This window comes from Aedes albopictus, chromosome 1, assembly GCF_035046485.1.
Source record: "Aedes albopictus strain Foshan chromosome 1, AalbF5, whole genome shotgun sequence".
Taxonomy (NCBI): domain Eukaryota; kingdom Metazoa; phylum Arthropoda; class Insecta; order Diptera; family Culicidae; genus Aedes; species Aedes albopictus.
Window position 1 is genome coordinate 183,742,300 of NC_085136.1, and position 11,234 is coordinate 183,753,533.

The 11,234-nt window shown below is 35.7% G+C and overlaps 1 protein-coding gene across 1 annotated transcript; it reads right to left on the reverse strand.

Annotated features, from left to right (window-relative positions):
- Positions 1 to 1,230: 1,230 nt before the first annotated feature.
- On the reverse strand, positions 1,231 to 4,777 carry LOC109405556 (uncharacterized; the record flags this gene model as incomplete). Its single annotated transcript, XM_062845939.1, is given in 1 exon segment — positions 1,231 to 4,777. A coding segment is annotated over 1 exon segment (632 nt), but the record flags the coding sequence as incomplete, so codon positions are not given.
- Positions 4,778 to 11,234: the final 6,457 nt, after the last annotated feature.

Sequence of the window (11,234 nt, forward strand, 5' to 3'; positions counted from 1 at the left end):
ATAATGGGAACAGTGTGCCAAATGTTGGTGCAAGCGATTAATTATCGAACACAAATAGAAATCATGTTTTTTTTTATATTTTTCAAGCAAATTTGGATGAAAACAACCGACTAACGTTTGAAAACCCTTAATAAGGGGGAATCAATTTTTCAAAAATAAATTTACATTATTACCACAACGATTGGCATATTTACCCTACTTGGACAATTTAAGCTTCCTAATGCATCACGTTGAGAGCAGCTCGCTGACGTAGTGTACAGTCAAAAAGTCTAAGAAAACCAGAACTCTTAAATTCCTTTCGATAGGGAAGTAGAACCATTTCGGCAGGGCTTTTATTTTGGGCACTTTTCTGCTATAACTCAGCCAATTTTGAACCAATTGACACAATTTTTGGATCGCGGTGAGATACGTATAGTATCTAGGCGTGCGCAAAATTTCAAGTCAATTGGTTTGAAATTGACTGAGTTATTGCGAAGAGTGCCCAAAATACCGGCCACTGCCCAAGTGGCTCGGTACCCTACTAGGTGTATTAAACGTTGCGACAAAATAGAGAGCGAAAGTGATGTAATATAAAACACTAGATTCCGATGCCTTCAAACATCCTAGGGGCCTTCAATGTAAAACAGTAAATGTGATTTGCTTCCTTTATTATCATATTGACTATGCTATATTTTAGATTTAGCGATTAATTGGGGTTTTAAATTGTGAAAAATGTATCGATTTTGAAATTTTATACGAAAGAGCACCTTTTTCTGAGCCACTATGATTTTTCTCAAAATTTTAGAATTTTATTTTGGTAACTAAAATCAATTTCAAAGAGATTTTTTGAAATCACCTTTTGACAGCTCCGCCCAGTATAAACTGCGACGAGGGGTGATTCGATAAATTGCTCCCATACAAACTTTAAATTGATTTATAAATAGGTTCCCGGGCACCATAATTCATGAAAGTTTGGATTTCGGCTCAGTTTTACATGCAGATTTAGAATATTGAATTATCTTCACATCGTTAAAGAAGCCAATTATGCTATATTATATGGGGCTGTCCATAAACCACGTGGTCATTTTTTTGGGACTTCTCAAACCCCCCCGCGTGGTCATTTGTCCATACATTTTTTTTTATTCGTCCACACAAAATGCTCATTGGCCGAACCCCCCCCCCCCCCCCCCCTCATGACCACGTGGTTTATGGACAGCCCCTATTTTATTTTTATACTAGGTGGCGCACACTGGGTCAAGACTGAAAATACATGAAAAAAACCTCTAGCTCGTCGAGATGTCGAGATACTCATTTGGTATCTTGAGAGAAAATATTTCTATGGACATGGTCGATATTCTGAGCGGTAGGTATTTTTTCTTACGTTATTCGCATAAAAGTCCTATAAGTTTTTTTTTTTGATTTCATTGTATTTGTAAATTTTAACTAAAGCTAATTCTTCACACCGAGTCCTATAAGTCAATTTGGTCAAATTACATTTTAGCCATATGGTGTCTTCGGCAAAGTTGTTGCTGAAGACGTCAAATTTCCAAAGCCTACTATTTTTGAGATATTAATCGATATATAAAAGACCTACCTTAAATCGAAATTTTTCATTAAAATACGTTTTTAAACAAATTTAATGTCCGTTTTTAAGTTATAATAATGAAAAATACTAAAATAAAACATATATCGAGGAAATTAGTTGGAAAAAATAAAATATGCATTGATTTTATATAGAAAGTTCCCGAAAATCACGCAAAATGTATATAGGACGTTCTGGCAGTCGGGCAAATTCGGGCAAGTTTTTTCATCGGCAATCACCTAAAAAATACATTAGCTCTCATGTAAAAAAATCACAGACATGATTTTTGATGATTTTTTTCTAAATAGGGTTCAAAGTTTACTGTTTTAGGTAAATTAGTACAAAATTTGTGCTCATAAATCACTACGTTGTAAGATGCCAAGTGAACTATGAAAAGTATAGATGCAATCTAGTCACAGGTTTGTTTGTTTCTAAGCTTCAAACAAATTGTAAAACACAAAAATGTCCGAAACGTATTTTAATGAAAAATTTCGATTTTAGGTAGGTATTTTATAAATCGGTTATATATCTCAAGAATAATAGGCTTTGGAAATTTGACGTCTTCAGCATAAATAGCGAATAACTTTGCCAAAGACACCGTTCGCTAAAATGTAATTTGGCCAAAATGACTTATAGGACTTTTATGCGAATAACGTAAGGAAAAATTACCTACCGCTCAGAATATCGACCTTGTCCATAGAAATATTTTCCCTCAAGACACCAAATGAGTATCTCGACATCTCGACGAGCTAGAGGTTTTTTCCATGTATTTTCAGTCCTGCCCCAGTGTGTGGCGGTAGTATGCAAACGTCAAAAAGCGCCATGAGCCATTCTACGAAGTGGCAACAATGTTGATGATGATATTGATTTTCACGGGTTAGGACGCAACCTCCTGTCATTCATAAAATCAGCCCGTAGAATGGACTATTAGGGGACCATTGCGCTTAGAAAAATGTTTTATACACTGGTTGTATGTACCATTCCGTGTATGATCAAGATGACAGCCCGAAAAGGTTGTTAAGCACGTTGTATCATATTTTTCTATTCAATTAGGCTGACACAAATTTCGATTTTCTCTTATGTCACCGCCCCCTCGGAAAATTTTGGTTGGAATCCAACATTTTGAGGGGGGACACAAATAAATTTCACAAAAAAATTAAAATTTCTAAGGTAAAATTAGAGTCGCTCAGAAAATTACTTAACAAGTCCGCTGAGTTTAATGATTTTGCCTAATTGTTTGGGTACTTTTTCATCAAAAGCATTAATTATATATCGTCCCCCCCTTGACGAGTCAACGAGCACTGTGACAAAAGAAGAAAATGCTGGACCGTTTACAGAAAAAAATGACCGTTACATTGATGTACAATCGAAATTGTTCGAGTTTAGATCTGTTTGTGTAATCAGTTTTGTACCGTTTAATTCCGCCCTCGTTTGCTTATCATCCACTGAGGAAGATTACAAGTGGTAGTCGAAATACGCGTATCTGTCAAAGGATAAGCAAAAGAGGGCGGAATTAAAAGGTACAAAACTGAATACACTCGTTCGAAAAGGGTATTCTGCTTAGAGGGTTCGGAAAGTTGGGACAAGAAATTTCAAATATTTGTGTATAAACAAGAATTTCTTTTCAGTTTCATTCATAAGGCGACATTTTATGTTTTAAAAACAATTTCTTTCGATTTATTTTATCATTATTAAGTCGAGTTGTTGGTTGAATGACATGAATACTGATGTGAGAATGTAATAAATTAATTCATGATGGAAGAATAAATTAGCACTGGAAAAATAATCTACATATCTTACTTGATAACATAGCACTGACTTCACAAAATATATATCTAAGGACAACTAAAGTGAATCAACAGCGTATACTAACAATAAACTCAATTCTAGCTATTCTATTTCTTCAAACATCTTTTCAAAAATTTTCTTATCAGCTATTCAGGAACTTTTCATCTCATAATACTATATTGTCAAGTTTATTATGCTATTGGCCCAACTGTCACGGAGAGCTAGGCTTACGTTTGTGATACAAACTAATACTTAACGGTTCTTTGTACAACTACATTCAGTTACAGTGAGTAAATGTCTGCAAACAAGGTGTCATCTGCTAATACTGGTTGGATTCAATGACCGTTTAAAAAGCGTTATGTCTAACTTTTTGGTGTGATTGGATCATAAAACCAATTATGTTACATACATAATATACAAATATCACAGCACAGTAAGTTTTTTCCTAATTATTTAAATAAATAATCATATGAAATATATTATTCAGTCTATCTTACGCTGTAGCTATTTCATATGGTTATCGTGATAAAACTTACAATTCAGTAATGATGGTAAGTGAAATGCATCGATTGTTTTCTAATTTACTACGAAATACTGTTTCATTGCTGCATTTAGTAACTATGTTATTGCTTCACTTCTATCGTAATAATCAAATACAAGCTTGAATCGCAAGGCATTTAAATTTAATTTAATGTTTGCCTTCCTAAGCAGAAACTGAATTATTTCACACGCTTTTCGTTAACCTTCTTCTTACGGTCGGAAGCGGAGTTCTACTCGAAAAGAATCCCATTCGGAATTACTGGACTAACTTTTTATTACCCTTGCGTTGAACTTTCTTCTGGTTTTGCTTAATTAATTTTGACTGTTGGCTTGCACTTAGCTTCTTTTTATTGTTGTTTGCTTTCCGTACTTCACTCAGTGTTGATCTGGGCGTGGTCGAGCTTGTTGGTGTATTATTTACAATGCAGCATTTATTCTTGAGCTCATTTCTTTTGTTGTGTCCCTTTTTCGGCTTCTTTCTTGGTTTCTTTGTGGTGCGAACTTTTCGCGTTGGTCTGCCTTTCTTTAGTTTTTCGATCAACGAGTTGACATGACGTTGCATATCCTCCAGGAAGCACTGGAAGCGACATTTTAGGAAATGCTTGTGGAGATCCATTGTGATCAAGTCTTCCGTCATGTTGAAGTTTATTTTCTCGCTCATTTGTTTTGCCGAAATTCCAGTGTGGTTTTCCTTACGATTTTTCGTTTTGTTTCTGAAATCATGTATGCCACACAGCAATGCTTTCGTTTGGCCTCGCAGTTCCTTCAGCTTATCGGACTGATTGTGATCGGAATTTGTCGATCTTTCGATCTTTACTTGCATTTTATAAATCACTTCAACGGACGCCAAATAAATTTGAACATGACGTTCCCATGTTGTTTGATTCTGGAAGAAAAAGAATATTTAAATCATGTTAGTATTCAGTGTTCAGTTACTACTATAACTGCTCTCTATTCTTCATTTACAGCGGGACATTTGAAATCGTCAAATGTTATAACTCTTTGCTTGAGTGACTGGAAGGGAGAGTGGCGTCATGTTCCAATTTCGACAGGTCTCCTGCTTGTTTGGAACGGAAATTTATATGGATTTGACAGATGATCGCTGTTCCAATTTTGACATTGACTCCACTCTCCCTTCCAGTCACTTTACTCTTTGCTATTTATAATTTATTTTGTTTTTTCTTATTCACCACTGCAAACGGCATGGGAAATATGCGATAGCAGCACCGCCACGGTGTTGCTACTTGCGTTTTTATTTCAAATGACCGTTAAATTCCTTACACCGTTATGAAGCTGGACTTGGATGTCTGTTCTCTGTGCTAATAGCACCCTTATCTAGTCTAGATCACTTCCTATACTTCTTATATTGCCATACTTCCAAAAAACATAATGCATTGTACAAACATCGAACAAACTCACTAGACTTATTATCTCCTTCATGATAACAATAAAGTACTTAGTATATTACAGCTTCTATACAAAGCTATTTTAGTACAATAAATATCACAAACATCGGGTAGATGCATAGAAAATGGCCACAAATATGCACAAAAGACGTATGCGTATGAAACGTATAATCTACTAAAGTTGGCGTGATCTGAGTGAGCACTTTGCCGCTTTTGATAGATGCAGCAATAACTGCTAATTTAAATGTGCTCGCAATCCTTCATCTTCTTGGTGAACAGATGCTCGGAACATACCTCCGCAATCTAGCTTTCCATGTGGGTTTCATATAACTCAGTCGGAAAATCCGCAAATATTCAGCAATACTGTGCAGAGAATGTCTGAACTAGATCTCCGGCATGGTCCAAGATGTTTTCGTAATGAAATTTCTATGACATCCTGGGGCATTTGTTTTTGAACCTGCCGTATGCCATCCATACGTTATTAAAAAATGGTTACTTGCATAAGAAAGCTTTCAATAAACTGAGAAACTAGTGCTGTTCCAGTAGGGGTAATAGGCCAAATAGGAAAAAATCCTTGTTTGTTGTGGCATTATTTACACAATAATTTTCTGCTTTAGGTGGCGTACTTTACATTATTTTCATTAATTGAAAACGATGTGATAAATGTGCTACTGTCGCTACTTCGATTTGATAAACGAAATAAATCTCTGATGCATAGGAGGATGTCAGTTCGATGCGTGCTTTTACGTACTAAAACACATGTCAATGAATTTTGATCTTGTTAACCGGAATATGGCGGAGAGATCCAAAAAACAAATCGTTCTTATTAGCAGCTCGTCGACGCCAGCCCGTGAAGCTTGCATTCACCGTAAATTTTAGAGCTGCTGTTGTCGTGGATTAGCTACTCTTAAACCTCATCGTAAAAAAATCAAGAGGTGAAAAAAACAATTAGCACTATCATAAAGATGACGTTTTCACACTTTAAGATAGAGCGCTTGATTTTAATGGTTTGCCTAAACTGCGGCATTGCCATACTTGAAAGAATAATTATTGCTTAGTCATAGTAGAGAATTCGGCGATACTGTTTTGCCGCAATCAAAACAAGTGCAGCGAAAGAGGTAGGGTATGTGTAATACATGCTTTGCTTAAGGAAATTAATTAGAAAAGGTGAACAAACCACATAAGGTACAGATTTAAATTTCAATGTGATAACTTCTCGAGTCAATCGTATTATTTTCTTTTTAACGAGGGACCAGTGGATTTACTTCCTTCCAGAAAATAGAACTAAAATTTTACGAGTTTGTCGGGAGTGAGATTTGATCCCAGATCCTTGGTGTAGAAGGCTAGTAGTTTAACCATCATACCAGACCCGCCCACACCATTTGCTGTTATGCAGAACTTTTTTTTCAGCTGTTAATATAATTTTTAATGTTTCTAATATTTTGTCTTGGTGTTTTTTTTTTTTTTTGATAATTTTGCCTAAAAAAGCTCACTGGGTTAGGAAACAAATAAGGAAACACTAGGATAATAAAACAAGGAAAACTTTTTTATGTCAATCTTTAAAAACCTATTCCGTCGTTGTCCTTCATTTATTTATTACTAGATTAACTCGGTTCTGAAGAAAACATGGCAACACTGTCTTTGGCAAATCATACAGTTTAAGCTATTGGAGAAGTCACAAGATCTTCCGAAGCCGCAAAAGCTTTTTAGAATGTGGAATAGGCTTTGTGGCAGTGCGGTATCAGCAACAGTCGTTTAGGCGTATTGCGTATTGTCGTTTCCCACTCCTGTCGGAGAAAACTTAACAAAAATAATTTCACTGACCCACTGCACTAGATGTCCTAGGTATAAGTTGTCCATTCTCTAGTGTAGGTTATGTCTGTACATCCTCTGGCTGAAGACGGTGTGTCCGTTTTTTCTTGTTTTATGATAACTTTCACACTTTTTGTCTCGCGGTGCACTTTTTGAAAATATATTCTTACGCGGTGCACGTGTCAAAAAATAGAAAAAAAAACAAACATGTTTGAATTTATGTGGCTTTCAACGCAAATTTTGATATTTTTTCTCACGCCGAAATAATTTTGATCCTGGCTTGTAATTCTTAGAAATTTTCGAATTAGATTGTTATTCAAACCAGGCTCTGGTTTTAATGAAATTCGTATCTGGTTTCATTAATAGCAAAATTTTACTTCAGTCAGGTATTTTTTTACGCGGTTTTTATTTACGCGACCGCGTAAATGAAAACTCCATACAAAAAAATCATTGTCTTATTTTTGCATGATTCGTCGAGAAATGGTGAGACTTTTTTACGCGGTTTTTTGAATTTTGAACTAAGTTTTTTTTACGCGGTACGTATCCCCCGCGTAAAAAACCTTACTGTTTCTAACGAAACCCTCGACGATGATCTGTGTTGATCACTCATGGAGTAAGCATTCAGTACACGGTTTGTCAATACGTGCAATTATTTGCCTATTTGACGCATCAGAAGTTATCAGACTTTGCCGTTTGGCTGTGATCTTCTTTTAGTCAGTACAATGTGACAAATCATGGCACAAATTTCCCAAATGGAGGAGAACGTGCCTCTTGAACCGACCTACTGACACGTGTGACAAACAAGTGGCCGAATAAATAATTCAAATTCTGCCAAATAGTTCCACCATTGACAAAGCGTGTACTGAATACTTTACGGGTAAATTGTTTTAAGATTTCTAAGGTTCTTAAAAAATATTCAAGATTGTTGACTATTTTAGAATTTGATAATTCTTGAAATGATCATTAGCAAACTTCTTTTTAAATTTTTGCTAAATCACTTCATATATTATTGAAAGATTTCAACTCCACATTTCGGAAACACTAGCCATATTCCTTTTGAGATTTTTAGTGAAGTACATGATGATGCATTGCATTGATTCATTAGATTTTTTTTTCTTATACCTAACGAGTCCTTTCGTAGACTTTTTCCCATTTTGTTTAGATATTTATTATGCATTTATGTTGCCCGTGTAGCTGCCGGCTTAGAATAGCACTACGGACCACCTGTTCCGGGGGTAAAAGTCCACCAAACAGGTAACCCCAATCCAAGGTGTCAGGCGACCCGTGCTGAGGGATGAATGGTTGAGGGGGTTTAAAAGATGCTCGATCTTTAACGGAGCCCGTAGCGTGGGTAGATCGCCTTTTTGGGTTGCGTTGCGGTGTTAGATCTACCAAACCGAAATCTAGTGTCGTCCTATTTTTCAATTTTGGAATATGTGTTCTGGTAATTCAAGGAATTATAGTATTTAGTCCTTACTACTGGTGTTTTGGAGACTTCCAGTTTTTGAATAAAACTGAGTTTACCAACTTTACTTTGCATATAGTTAAAAACCTCACCATCTGAGGCTAAACTCAATGCAAAGGAAATCAAATTGGGTTAGGGATCCATGTATGTACTAACTCTTCGAAGACTGGAAAGTGCTAGTACGCAAGGAACATACTAGAATCCTTATTGCTGAACACTTGTTCCATGCAGCTAATGTTAAAACCCGGGTCCTACTGGGGAGAATTTAGCAGTAAAACAAGGGTGATGCTAGGTTTCCGATGCATGGCCAATATCAGTTCTCTTGTTTTGTTTTCTAAGAAAACAAAACAAAAACTGTATCAAAATCGATACTTTATTGCCCCTCAATGGCAATTGAGTAATGCGACATGCACTACACTAAGGATACGGGTAATGTCACAATAGATCTAAAAACTGGTCGCAGTGACAAACCCGAACAGGAATAAAAAAAATGCATTTATATATTTGTCTATTAACTTGGAATAGTTTGCCATAGAGACACTTTGCTTTGATTTTCTTGAAGGATTCCTTGATTTAATATTTCATGTAACATTGCCCGTAGTTATTCAGTTCATTTAATATTTTGCATCGACATTGTAGCACGTTCATAGCTCACGAGAACTGACGCGGTGCACCTACAAAGCTTCGCGGTGCACCAAGTGCACCGCGGTGAACGATCTGAAAACCACTGATTTTAGGGATATAGAGAATCGTCTCAGTCCACCTATGCAAGATAGCATTGTTATTTAACTTTTAAATATATTTTAGTTTTTTTTTTACTTTTTGCAACTTTGCGAAATATCCCATTGTAAAAAAGTTGTTTTGGCATCTTTTTCTGCGTGATGTTTACAACTTATTCGATAAGTTGTAGATTTTATTATACTGACTAGTATGCTCCATAAAATATGTGACAACTTTGTGATACATAACTTAATTACTTTCACATTAAAAATGCTGATGATCATATTTTGCAAGTATCCAATCATTGTGATGAAGCTCCCATTATTCTGCACAAATCAGAGATAAATCGATTCCAAAGAAAGTGAAAAACAAAATAAATTGAATACGATAGTGATTAGGACAAATCCAGTTGAGTTTCCATAGTAATCATGTCATCCGCTTCACGTCCACCACTATTTCTGGGTTATACATATTCTAAATAACTAAAATGTGTTTTTTTTGCAAAAGGCTACCTCAAAGTACACATCAACCCCACAAAGCAGCTAAATCAAAATGTAGGATTGCCGATAACTACGGTGGGTGAACAGAATGTGGAAAAGTTTTATAAGAAATTCAACTGCATAACCACCATTTCTTGCGCTTAGTATCGGGCATAACTGCAACGATCGATTTCTCTTAATCAATTTTCTCATTGCATGGCTTTTCAGTTAAAGTACTCTAAATTGCAAAATTTAAATAGGTGTGACATTTAAACAATTAAGTGTAAAGTTAGTACTGACTGGTACAGTTTTATGTCAAATCAAGTTGCATTGAGCGTATGGCTATGCAAATATGTTAAAATGAGGGAACGGATTCTGTATTAATTATTGTTGCGCGAGATTGTTGAATTTTTTTTTAACAATTAGTAAGTCAGAGTAGGCTCAGTGTACCAGTTATGGCTATAGTACCTCAAATTCGCCATAGTTGATTTTCAACCTTTAAAGATACAAATCAACAAGAAAAAAATCGTGAACAACAGATCACGATCATTCAAACTTCACAATTTGCTCAAATTATGGTAGAAATAAATCGTTTTCCTTAACTTTTCGGCCTCCTTGCACCCTATTTCGCCATAGTGTACCAGTTATGGCAACTCCCGTAAGGAATGCATGTAAATAGTGCGAAGTGGAACCCAAATTAACAAATGTGTCCATAACTGGTACAGGGTTCCTATCATTGGCACACGCCGTAATAAATACTAAAAGTAGTTTTGGCTCCGTTTCTATATTTTTCCTGTAAAGTATTGAAACAAATCAATCATTTGACTTATTGTTTACATTCGTCGGTCTTCTTCTTATTTTTGTAGAAATAGTTTTTCTTAGGTAGTGCGATAACTGGTACAGGCACCCTAATGCATATGAGTTTTTTATTCGCTTCTATTCTGTATTGCTCTACGTTCCCACTGGATCTTATACGATCACTGGTTGACTGGCTTCTCTTCAACTTAGTGTTCTTTGAGCACTTCCTCAATTATTACACCCGATTCTTTTTTTGCACGGGTCTGGTTTTTACTATAACTCAGTCAATTTTCAACCGATTCCCATGAAATTTTGTACACATGTAGGTGCGATTAGTACTATCAGTCTACAGAATTTCATGAGAATCGGTTCAAAATTGACTGAGTTACACTCCCGTTCAAAAGTTTGGGGTCACCCCCTCAAAAACATGTCATTTTTTTAGGCCCATATCTCCGCCAATTTGCATCCGATATCAAAACCCTAGGTTTTATTCAAAAGATAATAAGTCAAAGAAACTTTGAACATGATTTAAAAGAAACTTTTTCAAAAAAAATTGTATGTAAACTTAACCCAAAGTTGCCAAATTTTCTAAAAAATGAATATAAACTTACGGCAGTGTCGCTGAAAATTGGGTCGACCAAAGTTTAAGATGAGAGCGGTAATAT